Source organism: Scyliorhinus canicula, chromosome 20, assembly GCF_902713615.1.
Source record: "Scyliorhinus canicula chromosome 20, sScyCan1.1, whole genome shotgun sequence".
Lineage (NCBI taxonomy): Eukaryota > Metazoa > Chordata > Chondrichthyes > Carcharhiniformes > Scyliorhinidae > Scyliorhinus > Scyliorhinus canicula.
In genome coordinates this window covers 1,721,808-1,739,338 of record NC_052165.1, presented here as the reverse complement: position 1 = coordinate 1,739,338, position 17,531 = coordinate 1,721,808, and the positions used below count along the sequence as shown (strand labels likewise).

At 48.7% G+C, this 17,531-nt stretch overlaps 1 protein-coding gene across 2 annotated transcripts in view; it reads left to right on the top strand.

The window, feature by feature from the left end:
- The first annotated feature begins 11 nt into the window (after positions 1-11).
- dennd11 (DENN domain containing 11) overlaps positions 12-17,531 on the top strand; it is a 33,993-nt gene continuing 16,473 nt past the window's right edge. Inside the window, exons 1-2 of one of the 2 annotated variants that reach the window (XM_038781407.1) lie at positions 12-243; positions 14,058-14,157. In XM_038781407.1, coding sequence (XP_038637335.1) covers positions 12-243; positions 14,058-14,157 — 332 coding nt within the window. Of the gene's footprint in view, positions 244-12,518; positions 12,610-14,057; positions 14,158-17,531 lie in introns of those variants that run through there. The other variant, XM_038781409.1, reaches the window with a different exon arrangement.

Genomic DNA, 17,531 nt, shown 5'->3' with positions numbered 1-17,531 from the left:
CCGGGACGGGGATGGCGGACCGAGCCCCGCTACTCCGCTTCCAGCACGGCCCCGCTCTCACACTGCCGCCCGCCGCTGGGGATGGAGCTGGCCTGTGCGGCCTGCCTACCGCCGGGGCACAGGCCTGGAGCCCCGGCTTACAGCAGGAGGAGGCCGCCGGCCCCCAGCCTCCGGCCCGCCGCCGCGACGAGGAGGAGGAGCAGGTGGTGGCCGTCTTCGTGGTGACTTTCGACACCAGAGCGGGTGAGGCCGGCCCGGCAACCGCTAACCGGCTCCGACAGCAATTAGAATGGCGGCGGGCGGAGGGGGGTAATAGTGAGGGGGTGGGGTAATGGTGAGGGGGTGGGGTAATAGTGAGGGAGTGGGGTAATAGTGAGGGGGTTGGGGTAATAGTGAGGGGGGTGGGGTAATAGTGAGGGGGGTGGGGTAATGGTGAGGGGGTGGGGTAATAGTGAGGGAGTGGGGTAATAGTGAGGGGGGTGGGGTAATAGTGAGGGGGGTGGGGTAATAGTGAGGGGCGTGGGGTAATAGTGAGGGGGGTGGGGTAATAGTGAGGGGCGTGGGGTAATAGTGAGGGGGTTGGGGTAATAGTGAGGGGGGTGGGGTAATAGTGAGGGGGGTGGGGTAATGGTGAGGGGGGTGGGGTAATGGTGAGGGGGTGGGGTAATGGTGAGGGGGTGGGGTAATGGTGAGGGAGTGGGGTAATGGTGAGGGAGTGGGGTAATGGTGAGGGAGTGGGGTAATGGTGAGGGAGTGGGGTAATGGTGAGGGAGTGGGTAATGGTGAGGGAGCTGGGTAATGGTGAGGGAGCGGGGTAATGGTGAGGGAGCGGGGTAATGGTGAGGGAGCGGGGTAATGGTGAGGGAGCGGGGTAATGGTGAGGGAGCGGGGTATGGTGAGGGAGCGGGGTAATGGTGAGGGAGCGGGGTAATGGTGAGGGAGCGGGGTAATGGTGAGGGAGCGGGGTAATGGTGAGGGAGCGGGGTAATGGTGAGGGAGCGGGGTAATGGTGAGGGAGCGGGGTAATGGTGAGGGAGCGGGGTAATGGTGAGGGAGCGGGGTAATGGTGAGGGAGCGGGGTAATGGTGAGGAGCGGGGTAATGGTGAGGGAGCGGGGTAATGGTGAGGGAGCGGGGTAATGGTGAGGGAGCGGGGTAATGGTGAGTGGGCGGGGTAATAGTGAGTGGGCGGGGTAATAGTGAGGGTGCGGGGTAATAGTGAGGGGAGTGGGGTAATAGTGAGGGTGTGGGGTAATAGTGAGGGTGTGGGGTAATAGTGAGGGTGTGGGGTAATAGTGAGGGTGTGGGGTAATAGTGAGTGGGTGGGTAATAGTGAGTGGGTGGGGTAATAGTGAGGGGAGTGGGGTAATAGTGAGGGGAGTGGGGTAATAGTGAGGGGAGTGGGGTAATAGTGAGGGGAGTGGGGTAGTAGTGAGGGGAGTGGGGTAGTAGTGAGGGGAGTGGGGTAGTAGTGAGGGGAGTGGGGTAGTAGTGAGGGGAGTGGGGTAATAGTGAGGGGAGTGGGGTAATAGTGTGTGGGTGGGGTAATAGTGAGGGAAGTGGGGTGATAGTGAGGGGTGTGGGGTGATAGTGAGGGGTGTGGGGTGATAGTGAGGGGTGTGGGGTAATAGTGATGGAAGTGGGGTAATAGTAAGGGTGTGGGGTAATAGTGAGGGGTGTGGGGAATGGTGAGGGAAGTGGGGTAATAGTGAGGGAAGTGGGGTAATAGTGAGGGAAATGGGTAATAGTGAGGGAAGTGGGGTAATAGTGAGGGGAGTGGGGTAATAGTGAGGGGAGTGGGGTAATAGTGAGGGGAGTGTGGTAATAGTGAGGGGAGTGGGGTAATGGTGTGTGGGGTAATAGTGAGGGTGTGGGTAATAGTGAGGGTGTGGGGTAATAGTGAGGGTGTGGGGTAATAGTGAGGGGTATGGGGTAAAAGTGAGCAGGCGGAGGGGGTAATAGTGAGCAGAGTGGGGTACTAGGTGTTCTGGGATAATAGTGAGGGGAGTGGGGTAATAGTGAGGGGCGTGGGGTAATAGTGAGGGGCGTGGGGTAATAGTGGGGGGAGTGGGGTAATAGTGGGGGGAGTGGGGTAATAGTGAGGGTGTGGGGTAATAGTGAGGGGAATGGGGTAATAGTGAGCAGGACAGTAATAGTGTGCAGAGTGGGGTACTAGGTGTTCTGGGGTAATCGTGAGGGAAGTGGGGTAATAGTGAGGGGTGTGGGGTAATAGTGAGGGGTGTGGGGTAATAGTGAGGGGTGTGGGGTAATAGTGAGGGGTGTGGGGTAATAGTGAGGGGTGTGGGGTAATAGTGAGGGGTGTGGGGTAATGGTGTGTGGGGTAATAGTGAGGGTGTGGGGTAATAGTGAGGGGAGTGGGGTAATAGTGAGTGGGAGGAGGAGGTAATAGTGAGGGAGTGGGGTAATAGGGTGAGAGAACAGTAAGGAGGAGGGGGTAATAGTGAGTGGGAGGAGGGGGTAATTGTGAGTGGGAGGTGGCTAATAGTGAGGTGGGTGGAGGGGGTAATAGTAAGGGGAGTGGGATAATTGGGAGGGTGTTGTGGGGTAATAGTGGCGGGAGGAGCTGGTCAGGTAACAGAAGGGGATGAGGGAGTGGAGGTAATAGGGGGTGGAGGGAGTGGGGTTATAAGCAGAGGAGGAGTGATTTACTTCGAAACAAAAGGAGTTGATGTCTGCCCTCCCATGGGATTGAGGTGTAAAATGTTCACTGCCGGCTCGGTTGCTCGCGTGCATCTTACTCCTCGAACCATAGAATTCCTACACTGCAAGGAGGCCAGTTGGCCCATCGAGTCTGCACCGACCCTCTGAGAGAGCACCCTATCTACACCCACACCTCCACCATATCCCCATAACCCCACCTAACCTGCACATCTTTGAACTGTACAATGAGATATCATCGTTTCTTTCATTCTGATTCAACCCAAATAATTTTTCTCAGATTATTGGGATTGAGAGCCATTTGGATTTTGTTTAGATACACTTAGATTGGCCAGTGGCATCTGCCATGTACGATCTGGTAGCCTGGAGTCCATGGTGGGTGAGTTGGGAAGGGGTAATGCTGCCGTCCTGCAAATTCTGCCTCAGTTTTGAATTCGCCAAGAACTGTTGTCAAAGATTGCCCTGTGTGCCAGAGTGAAGATGATATTGGAGCAAAAGGAAAACATTATCACATTTTGACATTCAGTTAAGAATGTACAACTAGAGGTTGTATTACAGTAGTGATTAGGCAGAGGAAAACCAATGCTCCATCGTAGCCTGTTCCAAATCTGTGAATGGTTTCCTTAATGTGACTAGGACAGTGATCGTTTACTGTGTCAGTTTTCCTTATAGGAATTCACCCAATCTTTTTAAGCCTTGCTTTGTTTATCTGTTGATATATGTAATCTGTTCTGCAATTCTATCAGCATGACTTACCTCCCTGGGCTCTCTCCACTCATCCACATGTTTTGCGTAGTAAACTGGAGGTTGCCAAGTCGAGGATAAAGTTTGGAATTGAAAATCCAAAGTTTGATGCATTACTAGAGAAAGGGAATTTTGGGCGATATGAAATCCAGCCTTAGTCATAGTCATCTGTCCCTCAACTCGAGGATATCTTCTCAGTGGCCTTCATGTGACTGAACAGGCTGATTCTCGAGCAGGATGTCCCACAGAATAGTGGGATCTGGAGCCCAGAATTCATTACCATAGGAAGTAGTTGGTGCTAAAACTACTAGGGCAGCACGGTAGCATTGTGGATAGCATAATTGCTTCACAGCTCCAGGGTCCTAGGTTCGATTCCGGCTTGGGTCACTGTCTGTGCGGAGTCTGCACATCCTCCCCGTGTGTGCGTGGGTTTCCTCCGGGTGCTCCGGTTTCCTCCCACAGCCCAAAGATGTACAGGTTAGGTAAATTGCCCTTAGTGTCCAAAATTGCCCTTAGTATCCAAAATTGCCCTTAGTGTTGGGTGGGGTTATTGGGTTATGGGGATAAGGTGGAGGTGTTGACCGTGGGTAGGGTGCTCTTTCCAAGAGCCGGTGCAGACTCGATGGGCCGAATGGCCTCCTTCTGCACTGTAAATTCTATGGTAAAACATTGAATATATTCAAGAGGCGGCTAGAAATAGCCTTGGGGAGAATGGGATCAAAGGCTATGGGGAGAAAACAGGATTAGGCTATTGAGTTGGATGATCCGCCATGATCGTGATGAATGGCAAAGCAGGCTCGAAGGGCCAAAAGGCCTCCTCCTGCTCTTATATTCTATGTATCTATTTGCTTCCTTTTCTTTCCCTCTGCATTATTGCTCTGCCTGATTAAGATGTGTCTCAAAACAGCATGCAGCTTGATGGACAAGTTATCGCCATTCTGAATGATCAACATTGCAAGCCGCACCCAGTCATTAATGTCAACGTTTCTGCATTTCAGGAAGAGCTTTGGTCTCTTAGAAATGTTTTCTTTGTCCTCCCTTGGACATTGGCCATTTGAGCATTGAGAAAGGAGGACCTGGCAGATGACTTTCAGCCATTGGGGCAGTATCGAGTGCATTGAATGTGGAGCTGGCTTCAAGGAAGACATAAGCACAGTCCTCCCTTTGAACCAAGGGTTTGCGGCAGAGGCATTGCTGATGGAATTTCTTGGCACTCTTGGGTATTGCTGATACACAGTCCAGGTCTCGCTGCTGCACATAGGCATCATGGTGACAACTGCTCTGCACACTTGGACTTTTGTTGACCTGCAGAGGTCTTTGTTGTCAAACACTGCGGTGGTTTGTAAAAGGCTGAGTTAGTGCAGTTGATCCAGTGTTGGATGACCTCATCAGTGTTCAATGTATTCCAAAGTGTCTCCTTCAACGTTTTTGGGAGTTGGAACATTTGACTGACCAGGTGTGGGTTGATGTGAGTTTTGTTTTGGCGATATTCAAGGACAGACTGAATTTCTTCTGTGTAGAACTGAAAAGATCCAGTGTTGCTTGCTAATCTGGTGGAGGGAATGCATAATGTGGAGGTACTTTATTTAACTTGGATAATGGATTGGATTTAAAACCCTTCCAGCCTTTCCATGCCCCTTCTGTACAAACGTATATCACTTTGTGTAACCACTAGTCCTCTGTGTCAAGCCTCCTGTGCATGTCACTCCCCCCACCCTTACTTCTCTACTGCATCTTCAGTAGCAAAGTTTTTTTTAAAAAAAATAATTTTTATTAAGATTTTCACAAAATATAAACAACAAAACAATATTAACAAAACTACCATGGTAAAATCCCAAGAACCACAAAAGCAACTACTAAAACAAAAAAAGCAAACAACAAAAAGGAAAGAGATAACACCCGCCACATCCAACAAACCCATGTACACAATTCTCCCTCCCACCGAACCCAAACCCCCCCCGGGTTGCTGCTGCTGCCGGCTTATTTCCCTACCGTTCCGCCAGGAAGTCCAGGAAAGGCTGCCACCGCCTAAAGAACCCCTGTGCTGATCCCCTCAGGGCAAATTTCACCTTCTCCAATTTAATGACCCCCGCCATATCATTGATCCAGGCCTCCACGTTTGGAGGCCTCGCATCCTTCCATTGAAGCAAGATCCTCCGCCGGGCTACTAGGGAAGCAAAGGCCAGAACACCGGCCTCTTTCGCCTCCTGCACTCCCGGCTCCACTGCAACCCCAAACATTGCGAGTGCCCAGCCTGGCTTGAACCTGGATCCCACCACCCTCGACACCATCCTTGCTACCCCCTCCCAAAACTCCCCCAGCGCTGGGCATGCCCAAAACATATGGGCGTGGTTCGCTGGGCTCCCCGAGCACCTAGCACACCTGTCTTCGCCCCCGAAAAACCTACTCGTCCCAGTCATGTGGGCCCTATGCAGCACCTTGAACTGTATGAGGCTAAGCCTCGCATAGGAAGAGGAGGAATTCACCCTTTCCAGAGCATCCGCCCACATCCCCTCAATCTCCTCACCCAGCTCCTCTTCCCATTTACCCTTCAGTCCTCCACCGAGGCCTCGTCTACCTCCTGCATTACGCGGTATACGTCCGAAATCCTCCCTCCTCCAACCCACACCCCCGAGGGCACCCTGTCCCGTACCCCCCGTGGGGGCAACAGAGGGAACACCTGCCGCCTGGCAAACGCCCTAACCTGCATGTACCTAAACATGTTCACCGGGGGGGGGGGGGGGGGGGGGGGGGGGGGGGGGGGGGGGGGGGGGGGGGGGGGGGAGGGAGAGCAGCCCAAACTACCCCTCTAACTCACCCAGGCTCGCGAACCTCCCATCCACAAACAGGTCCCTCAACCTCCTAATACCTACCCTGTGCCAGCCCAGAAATCCGCCATTGATGCTCCCTGGAACAAACCGGTGGTTCCCCCGTATCGGGGACTCCATCGAGCCCGCCACCTCCCTCCTATGCCGTCTCCATTGCCCCCAAATTTTGAGGGTAGCCACCACCACCGGGCTCGTGGTATACCTCGTTGGAGGGAGCGGCAACGGCGCCGTTACCAGCGCCTCCAGGCTCGTGTCCACACAGGACGCCCTCTTCGTCCTCTTCCATGCTGCCCCTTCCCCGTCCATTACCCACTTACGCACCATCGCTGCATTGGCAGCCCAATAGTGCCCACAGAGGTTGGGCAGCGCCAGCCCAGCCCCCCCCTATCCCTATCCCGCTCCAGGAAGACTCTTCTCACCCTCGGAGTCCCATGCGCCCATACAAATCCCGTAATACTCCTGTTAACTCTCCTAAAAAAAGGCCTTCGGGATAAGGATGGGAAGGCACTGGAACAGGAACAAAAACCTCGGGAGCACCGTCATCTTGATGGACTGCACCCTACGCGACAGCGGTAACATATCCCACCTTTTAAACTCGTCCTCCATTTGCTCCACCAACCTTGTGAGGTTAAGCTTATGCAGGGTGCCCCAGCTCCTAGCCACCTGGACTCCCAGGTACCTAAAGCTCCTCCATGCCTGCTTCAGTGGGAGCCTACCAATCCCCTCCTCCTGATCCCCCGGGTGCACCACGAACAGCTCGCTCTTACCCAGGTTGAGCTTATACCCAGAAAGCCCCCAAATTCGCTGAGAATCCTCATCACCTCCGGCATTCCCCCCACCAGGTCCGCCACATACAGCAACAGGTCGTCTGCATAAAGCGACACTTGATGCTCCTCCCCACCCCGCACCAGGCCCCTCCAGTTCCCCGACTCCCTCAACGCCATGGCCAGGGGCTCAATTGCCAACGCAAAGAGCAAGGGGGACAGGGGACACCTCTGTCTCGTCCCCTGGTGCAGCCAAAAGTACTCCGACCTCCTCCTATTCGTGGCTACACTCGCCATCGGGGCCTCATAAAGCAACCTCACCCACCGGACAAACCCCTCCCCAAACCTTTCCAACACCTCCCACAGATACCCCCACTCAACCCTATCAAAGGCCTTCTCCGCGTCTAATGCCACCACTATCTCTGCCTCCCCTTCCACAGCCGACATCATAATGACATTCAGAAGCCTTCGTATGTTAGTATTCAACTGCGTTCCCTTTACAAACCCCGTCTGGTCCTTGTGAATGACCCCCGGCACACAATCCTCTATCCTTGTAGCTAAGATCTTTGCCAACAGCTTGGCGTCTACATTTAGCAGCGAGATCGGCCTACATGACCCACACTGCAGAAGGTCCTTGTCCTGCTTAAGGATCAAGGAAATCAGCGCCCGTGACATAGTTGGGGGCAAAGCCCCCCCCTCCCTTGCCTCGTTAAAGGTCCGAACCAACAGGGGGGCCAACAAGTCCGCATACATTTTATAAAATTCGGCCGGAAACCCATCCGGCCCCGGCGCCTTCCCCGACTGCATGCTCCCTATCACTTTAACCAGCTCCTCCAGCTCAATCGGCGCCCCAGTCCCTCCACCTGCCCCGCCTCCACCCTCGGAAATCGCAGCTTGTCCAAGAAGCGACCATCCCCCCCCCCCCCCCCCCCCCCCCCCCCCTCCATGGGGGTTCAGACCGGTACAATTCCCCATAAAAGTCCCTAAAGACCCCATTAACATCTACCCCCCTCCGCACCACCTTCCCATCTCTATCCTTCACTCCCCCAATCTCCCTTGGAGCATGGCCACATCCGCCTTCAGCCCCTTCAAGTGCGTAAGCACCCGGGCCCGCTTGACCGGCCTGTTCAGCCCCCTCACATTCCAGGTCATCAGCCGGATCAGAGGGCTCCCTGCCCCCCTCCCCTGCCGACTAGGCATAACCCATCCCCTGGCCAGCCCCCCCCCCCCCCGCTCGGACCTGTTCCCCACGGCGGCGGTGCCCCCCCCCCCCCCCCCCCCCCCCCCCCCCCAGCACACCCTGCATACTGCAGCTCCTTCCTGGCCATTTCAGCAGCAACCCGGTACCCCCCCCCCCCCAAAAGGCTAGGACCCCTCCTAGCTGTGCCCCCCCCCCCCCCCCCCCCCCCATAGCACTCCCACCCATAATTTTCAACTTCTAACTTTCACACCTCAGTTCTCTCTAGGAGCTCTTGCACAAAGACAGTGTCTGCTGTGAGGGACATTTGGGTATTTTACTTTGAAGGCATTGTAGAAATGCATAATTGTTGCAAAAATTAAAAATCTGAAGCAAGTCAGGTGAGAAGATTTAGTGAATGTTTGGACAATAGGAAATGATTATAGGCAGCGCTGTTCCAGTTAACACATTCTGAACAATAATGCTTGCAGACGCAGTATCTGGAAATATTCAGATTAGTCTCCACTTATAGAGAAAATAAATAATTAATATTTTGGATATAGACAGTTTTTACTAAGCATGCAAGCTCAGCTTAGTTGCTCTTCTGAGTTCTGCTTCCCGGTTTTGTTTCTGATTTAGGTTTGGAATTTGTGGAAGAGCAAATCGGAGCTGGAGCAGACAATTTGGTGCTTCATGCTTATTCTGCCATTCGTGGCTGATCTACCTCAACTCCACTTTCATGCAATACCCGTGAATTCCATAATTCCCTGTGTTTCCAAAAATGTGCTGGGCCCTGTCTTGAATAGAATTCTGCTGTCTGAGAAAGAGGATTCCAATGATTCAGAATCCTTTGACTGAAACTTCTGCCCCCCCCCCCCCCCCCCCCCGAAACTGGAAAGTCAGCACCCTGGCCAGATCAGGTGGCTGTTAGATGAGCCCAACTGCATTTGTATCTTTTACAATTCCACCCATTTGAAGTGGCCCAGAAGCGTTTTCATTTTACAGAACATAGAACAGTACAGCACAGAACAGGCCTTTCGGCCCTCGATGTTGTGCCGGTCCGAAACCAAGATCAAGCTATCCCACTCCCTGTCATTCTGGTGTGCGCTATGTGCCTATTCAATAACCACTTGAAAGTTCCTAAAGTGTCCGACTCCACTATCACAGCAGGCAGTCCATTCCACATCCTAAGCACTCTCTGAGTAAAGAACCTACCTCGGATATCCCTCCTGTATCTCCCACCCTGAATCTTATAGTTGTAACAGCTGCATCCACCCGAGGCAATAGTCTCTGAACGTCCACTCTATCTATCCCCCTCGTCATCTTATAAACCTCTATTAAGTCGCCTCTCATCCTCCTCCGCTCCAAAGAGAAAAGCCCTAGCTCCCTCAACCTTTCCTCATAAGATCTATCCTGCAAACCAGGCAGCATCCAGGTAAATCTCCTTTGCACCCTTTTCAATGCTTCCACATCCTTCCTATAATGAGGTGACCAGAACTGCACACAATACTCCAAATGTGGTCTCAACAGGGTCATGTATAGTTGCAGCATAACCCCGCGGCTCTTAAACTCAAGCCACCTGTTAATAAACACGAACACACAAGAAACTTCTTCACGGCTCTATCCACTTGAGTGGCAACCTTCAGAGATCTGTGGACATGAATCCCAAGATCTCTCTGTTCCTCCACATTCCTCAGAACCCTGCCGTTGACCCTATAATCCGCATTCAAATTTTTTCTACCAAAATGAATCACCTCGCACTTAACAGGGTTAAACTCCATCTGCCATTTTTCAGTCCAGCTCTGCATCCTATCAATGTCTCTTTGCAGCCTACAACAGCCCTCCACCTCATCCACAACTCCACCAATCTTGGTGTCATCAGCAAATTTACTGACTCCCCCTTCAGCCCCCTCCAAGTCATTGATAAAAACCACAAATAGTAGAGGACCCAGCACTGATCCCTGTGGTACACCGCTGCTAACTGATCTCCAGTCTGAAAATTTTCCATCCACCACCACCCTCTGTCTTCTATGTGATAGCCAGTTACTTATCCAATTGGCCAAATTTCCCTCTATCCCACATCTCCTTACTTTCTTCATGAGCAGACCATGGGGAACCTTATCAAACGCCTTACTAAAATCCATGTATACGACATCAACTGCTCTACCTTCATCTACACACTTAGTTACCTCCTCAAAGAATTCAATCAAATTTGTGAGGCAAGACTTGCCCTTCAAGTATCCGTGTTGACTATCCCGGATTAAGCTGCATCTTTCCAAATGGTCATAAATCCTATTCTTCAGGACCTTTTCCATTAACTTACCGACCACCGAAGTAAGACTAACCGGCCTATAATTACCAGGGTCATTCCTATTCCCTTTCTTGAACAGAGGAACAACATTCGCCACTCTCCAGTCCTCTGGCACTATCCCCGTGGACAGTGAGGACCCAAAGATCAAAGCCAAAGGCTCTGCAATCTCATCCCTTGCCTCCCAAAGAATCCTTGGATATATCCCATCTGGCCCAAGGGACTTGTCGACTCTCAGGTTTTTCAAAATTGCTAATACATCCTTCCTCAGAACATCTACCTCCTCCAGCCTACCCACCTGTATCACACTCTCATCCTCAAAAACATGGCCCCTCTCCTTGGTGAACACTGAAGAAAAGTATTCATTCAACGCCTCCTATTTCTTCTGACTCCATGCAGAAGTTCCCACTACTGTCCTTGACTGGCCCTACCCTCACCCTGGTCATTGTTTTATTTCTCACATAAGAGTAAAAAGCCTTGGGCTTTTCCTTGATCCGACCCACCAAGGACTTCTCCTGCCCCCTCCTAGCTCTCCTAAGCCCTTTTTTTTAGCTCATTCCTTGCTACCTTGTAACCCTTAAGTGACCCAACTGAACCTTGTTTTCTTATCCTTACATACTCTTCCTTTTTTCTCTTGACAAGACATTCAACCTCTTTTGTGAACCGCGGTTCCCTCACACGGCGATTTCCTCCTTGCCTGACAGGGACAGACTTATCGAGGGCACGCAGTATTTGTTGCTTGAACAAGCTCCACTTTTCATTTGTGCCTTTTCCTGACAGTTTCTGTTCCCATCTTATCCTCCCTAATTCTTGCCTAATCACATCATAATTAACCCTCCCCCAATTATAAACCTTGCCCAGCCGTATGGCCCTGTCTCCATTGCAATAGTGAAAGACACCGAATTATGGTCACTATCTCCAAAGTGCTCTCCCACAAACAAATCTAACACTTGGCCCGGTTCATTACCCAGTACCAAATCCAATGTGCCCCCCCCCCCCCCCCCCCCCTTGTCGGCCTATCCACATATTGTGTCAGGAAACCCTCCTGCAAACACTGTACAAAAACTGCCCCATCCGAACTGTTCGACCTATAGAGGTTCCAATCAATATTTGGAAAGTTAAAGTCACCCATGACAACTACCCTGAGACCTCCACACCTATCCATAATCTGTTTTGCAATTTCTTCCTCTACATCTCTATTACTATTTGGGGGCATGTAGGAAACTCCTAACAATGTGACCGCTCCTTTCCTATTTCTAACTTCGGCCCATATTACCTCAGTAGGCAGATCCCCTTCGAATTGCCTTTCTGCAGCCGTTAAACTATCCTTGATTAACAATGCTACTCCTCCATCTCTTTTACCACCTTCCCTACTCTTACTGAAACATCTATACCCTGGAACTTCCAACAACCATTCCTGTCCCTGTTCACCAGGTTATATAAGGTACTCTCATTTTCTGGCCCTTTGCGCTGCAGTTTTTTTTTTACTGCTTTACACATACTGTGTACGTGCTTCCTTATCAGAACAACATTTCAGACCCTTGCATCTCCTTCCACACCCAACCCTGAGTTGGAAATGACAAAATGTTATTTATAATGCATTAGCTTCTGAGCTGATGGGCTTATGGAAATGCTACACCTGGCAAGAAGAATCAGTTTACACAGATGCATCGATTTGAACAGAACATGTCACTTTGAGTCAGGTTCTGATATTTTCATAGTTGATATCAACCATGGGTTAGTCGGATACCGGTACCAATTGGCAGCTTGGCTCAGTTGGCAGTACTTTTGCCTCTGACTCAATAGGTCAGGGTTCAGTCTCCATCTTAGAATGAGAAAATGCTGCATTGTTGGAAACACTATCTTTCAGATAAGATGTTTGTGGCACTGCTTTAATGAGATCTGGACAATTATTCCTAGTTTACTGCTGGTTAGGATCTCGCTGTTTTTAAATTGTCAGCAGCACTTGCCAGCAAATCACCAGTGACTCCGTTTTGAAAGCAGTTGTGAAGCATTCTTGAATGTTTTGAGAATATGAAAAATGTGATCATACCTACGGATTTGGGGGGCTCGAAAGAATGGTTCTTGCTTGTGAAGTGGCAGATTGTTGGTAATAAACATTATTTACTTTTAAATGTCTGTGTTCACTTAAAAGTTGCTGCTTCATGAATAGATTTTTAAAAGGATCTTTGTCAAAAGATAGTTACAGAATCCTGTACTTTAATGGAGCCTTTAATGCAGAAAATTGTTTAAATGAGTGAACCTGTTTCCAGCTGGGATAACCATGGGAGTATTAGATCAATCCAGTTTGGGTTCCACCCTGTCCCATCACTGAAATGACTTCAATCAAAATCCCAAATGACAATCTCTGCGACTCTGACCATGCTGCACTGCCTCTTCCCATCCTGTTCAACCTGTTTGCAGCATTTTATGTTCTTAGCTATTCCGTGCTAGCTGTAAAATCTTCTACATGGATTATCTTCATCAGCTCTTCATCATTAACTCTGAAGCCCAGGATTGCTGTTTGGTCAATTCCCATTTTTCATCTGCATGCGGTCTCTTCGTAACATGATCAAAAATACAACACCAAGTTCCATGTGCTCACTGATGCCCAACTTTGCCTTGTTATACCTATCTCAGCCCCTTTATTCTGTGTTATGGCACTGCCTGTCTTGCACTGAATCTTGGAGGAGACAAAATTTCCTCCAGTTAAACCTGGAAGAGACCTTTGGTTCCAACCATTGATTTTGTTCAATTAAAAGCAAAAACCGGAAATCTGAAATAAAACAAAGTGCCCGATAAACTCAGCAGGTCTGGCAGCATCTGTGGAGAGAGAAACACTATTAATGTTTTGAGTCCTACAGGCATCAATTCTGTTCCCCAGCCATTGATTCAGTCCTCCTCCTGGACCACTGTCTCAGGCTGAACCATCCAGTTCATAATCTCAGGCTGTGCTTCCTCTCCATCATCAGCTTCACCTATTTCCACGTCTGCAAAATTGCTTGTTTCCACTCTTGCCTCAGTCCATCTGCTGCTGAAACCCTCAACCATCCCTTTGTCATCTCCAGACTCGATCATTCCAATGGTGCCCTGATTGTGTTCTCATCTTTCACCCTCTAAACTTGAGCGCATCAAAGCAAAAGTGCAAAAGAGGCCCAAATCTACACTGAACTGCTGGCTGAATTTGGAAATTAAAGTCAAATTGTCACTTCAGGGGCTTTAATTCTTCTGTGCTACATACCGACAGGTGAACAAAAGGGTGGAGATGGGGGAGGAGAGTAATGTGTGATACAGCCCCGACAGCGAAATTCTGCGGTTCGTCATATAAATTAGAATACTCATCCAAAATGAAAACTTGAATAGCACTCCTAGAATCTGAGTTAGAAATCTTTAATCTATTCAGATTAATTTGTAGGATTTTTAAGTGAAAAAACATCTGTTTGAAATTGAGATGCGGCCACTGTTCGCACCAACCTGTATTCAGTGAAATGCTGTGAAACTGCAGTGTGAATTGGCCAACATGAGCTGCCCTCATGATAACTGACATCTTTTCCACAGGTAACATTATTGAGTGGTGTCTGCCACACGAAGTGGATTTAGAGGGGGTGGAATTCAAATCCATGGCCAGTGGATCTCACAGAATAAACTCTGATTTTGTGTAAGTAACGTTCCCAATGGCTTTTTCTAACATGTGTGGTGTCATCAGTTGATTTCAATAAAATGTAATTTTGAGTGTATAAATTGTCCAAATTTAAATTGTTAAAATCTCCCAGCAGAAAGAGTTAACTGATGATGGGAGGTAAATATTACACTGGCCCAGTTCACAAGGTGAATAGAGAAACTGGTAGAGGGTGCAATTTGAGACCATACATCGAGTGTTACGCAAAAATAATGTGATGGTGTAACATTAAGCTGTTATCTGGTGTGCAGTGTTTCTTCCAACACCTTTGTACCACTAAACGATAAACAGGCTAGGTGTTATAATTGTATTTGTCATTAATCTTTGCTCTTTATGCTTCTCCCCAAGAGGTTGGCATGTGATTAAAGCTGCTGCAATACTTTGTGCAAGAGGACATTGCTAATTTTAATTTTGAAATTAGAGCTGGACAATCAGGGTTGAAGTCAGAAGTGTTTTTTAAAACAAAGGGTATGAAAATCTGGCACGCTCAGTTTAAAAAGCTGTTGACATTAATAATAATAATCGCTTATTGTCACAAGTAGGCTTCAATGAAGTTACTTTGAAAAGCCCCTAGTCGCCACATTCCGGCGCCTGTTCGGGAGGCTGGTACGGGAATTGAACGCACGCTGCTGGCATTGTTCTGCATTACAAGTCAGCTGTTTAGCCCACTGTACTAAACTAGCCCCTAGGTCAGTTGAAAATCTCGAAACTAAGATCGATGAATCTTTGATTGGGAAGAGTACAGTGAGGGTTAATGGAGTAAATGGAGTAAGATACAGATCAGCCATGATCTAATTGAGTTGTACAGTAGATTCAAATGCACTTTGGCTGAAGTTTGTTACAAGTGCTTCAGCCTTGGTGTTTTGCACTGATGTGCTGGGCTCCCCCATCATTTTGGATGGGATATTTATGGACTCTCTTCGTCCAGTTAGTTGTATAATTGTCCACGACCAATGATATGGCTGGACGGCAGAGCTTAAATCTGACCATTGGTGTGGGATTGCTTAGCTCCCTCTATTGCATACTGCTTATGCTGCAGCATGCATGTATTGTAGCTTCACCTAATGTTTACAGATGCCTGCTGTTGCTCTTGGCATGCCCTCCTGCACTCAGTTGAATCAGGATTGATCCCCCGACTTGATCATCATGATATAGTGAAGATTATGCTGGGCCATGAGGTATTGTGAGTGAATAGAATTCTGCTGCTAATGGCCCACAGCGCCTCAGATGCCCAGAGTTTAGTTGTCGGATCTGCTAGAAATCTATTTCATTCAGCACACCCCGTTCAAAAGAGAATTTAATAACTATTTGAAAAGTAAAAGATTACAGGGTTACGGGAAAAAGTATGGGAATGGGGCTAACTGGATAGTACGACCATAGAGTTAGCATTGGCACGATGTGTCAATGGCCTCCTTCTGTGCTACATCGTCCTCTGATTCGCCCTCATATTAGTGTGGCAAAAATGAAGCATCTGTGTCTACGATAGATCTTTATCTTGTGTTTGAGACCGATACATAAGGGATTAAAAGTCAGGTCCACACACATGTTACAGATGGTCAGCAGCAAACTGGAATGATATTTAAGAACTGCACTAAGTTTGGTTCAGTCTGGTAAGTTTTGATCCTCTGGGGAGGGCAGTGTAAAATTTGCAGTGTCAATGCTTCTGTTCACTTATCCATTCACTCTTCAATAATTCTGTTTGGCAGTTTGTAACCTGAGTCATAATTCTAGTGAAATGTTTAGTATGCTACCTTTTGGAAGTGGAGAAAGTTCATGAGGGCAAATGAAATGCCCAATAAGTGAAAGACTGCAGCCAGGGTTTTCTGATTGATCTCTCACCTGGCATCAAATTTTATTGGACAGGCCTGGTGCACGTTGGGCCATTCAGAGCAAGGCCTTTGGATTTGGATTTGATTTATTGTCATGTGTACCGAGGTACAGTGAAAAGATGGAAGAAAATGATGATAGTAGCTTCAGTTTAGTAGATTATGTTGTGTTTTTCTTCAATGTAACATTAAAAGAAGCATCAGTAAAGCAAGGACAGGATGTGATGCATCCATGTTTCCTGACGGAAATGAGGGTGGAAATTGTGGAGGTACTTTTAATTCCAGTTTGATACACGGGTGGTGGTGGAGAATTGCAAATATTTCATCCTTGTTCAAAAAAGTGTTGAGGATAAGCCCGGCAGCTATAAGTGATTCATTTTAACTTCATTGATGGAAAGGTATTTAGGAATGACAATCTGGCACAAAGTTAACCCTCACGTGGACACGGGTGCACTGACAAAGCCAACATGGATTTGCTGAAAGGCAAATCGTATTTAATTAACTTGATTAAATGTTTTGATAAGGTAACAATAGGTTGAAGAAGACAATGTGGTTGATGTTATATGAAGTTCCAAAGGGTGTTTAATGAGGTGCCATCTAATAGGTTTGTTAGGGTCTTTGATTATGCTGCCCGCTTTCCCAGGCAGCGGGAGGTGTAGATGGAGAAATCCACAATTCAATTTCATACCCTTCTCTATCTCCACTGCAATATTTATAGAGCTGATTTATAGCTGTTGGCAGTACTGCAGTGAATTCAGAATGAGAGCATTTTCCAACTTGCTGGAAATTTCCACAGCCCTCTGATACAGACAATGTTTGCATATTCTCAGAATTGATTGGATCAGACGCTCTGAGTATGGAGGCGTTATACATGCTCATTCAGCTCCTCAAAGAGTAGCCAGCACTTCACTTCACTGCATGTTTGGAGTATGACCCAGGTGATTATCAGCATACCGGGGGGGGTTCTTCCTTTGGATTGGATGGATTGGATTTGTTTGTTGTCATGTGTACCGAGGTACAGTGAAAAGTATTTTTCTGTGAGTAGCTCAACAGATCATTAAGTACGTGAAAAGAAAATACATAATGGGGCAATACATGGTACACAATGTAACTACATAAACACCGACATCGGGTGAAGCATACAGGGGTGTAGTGTTAATGAGGTCAGTCCATAAGAGCGTAGTTTAGGAGTCTGGTAACAGCAGGGAAGAAGCTGTTTTTGAGTCTGTTCGTGCGTGTCCTTAGACTTTTGTATCTCCTGCCCGATGGAAGAAGTTGGAAGAGTGAGTAAGCCGGGTGGAAGGCGTCTTTGATTATGCTGTCCGCTTTCCCCAGGCAGCGGGAGGTGTAGATGGAGTTGATGGATGGGAGGCGAGTTCGTGTGATGGACTGGGCTTCAGGATTTCTCAGAATGATTCCAAGGTTAGGGCAGTGCAGTGGTTAGCACTGGGACTACGGCACTGAGGACCTGGGTTTGAATCCCGGCCCGGGGTCACTGTCTGTGTGGAGTTTGCACTTTCTCCCGTG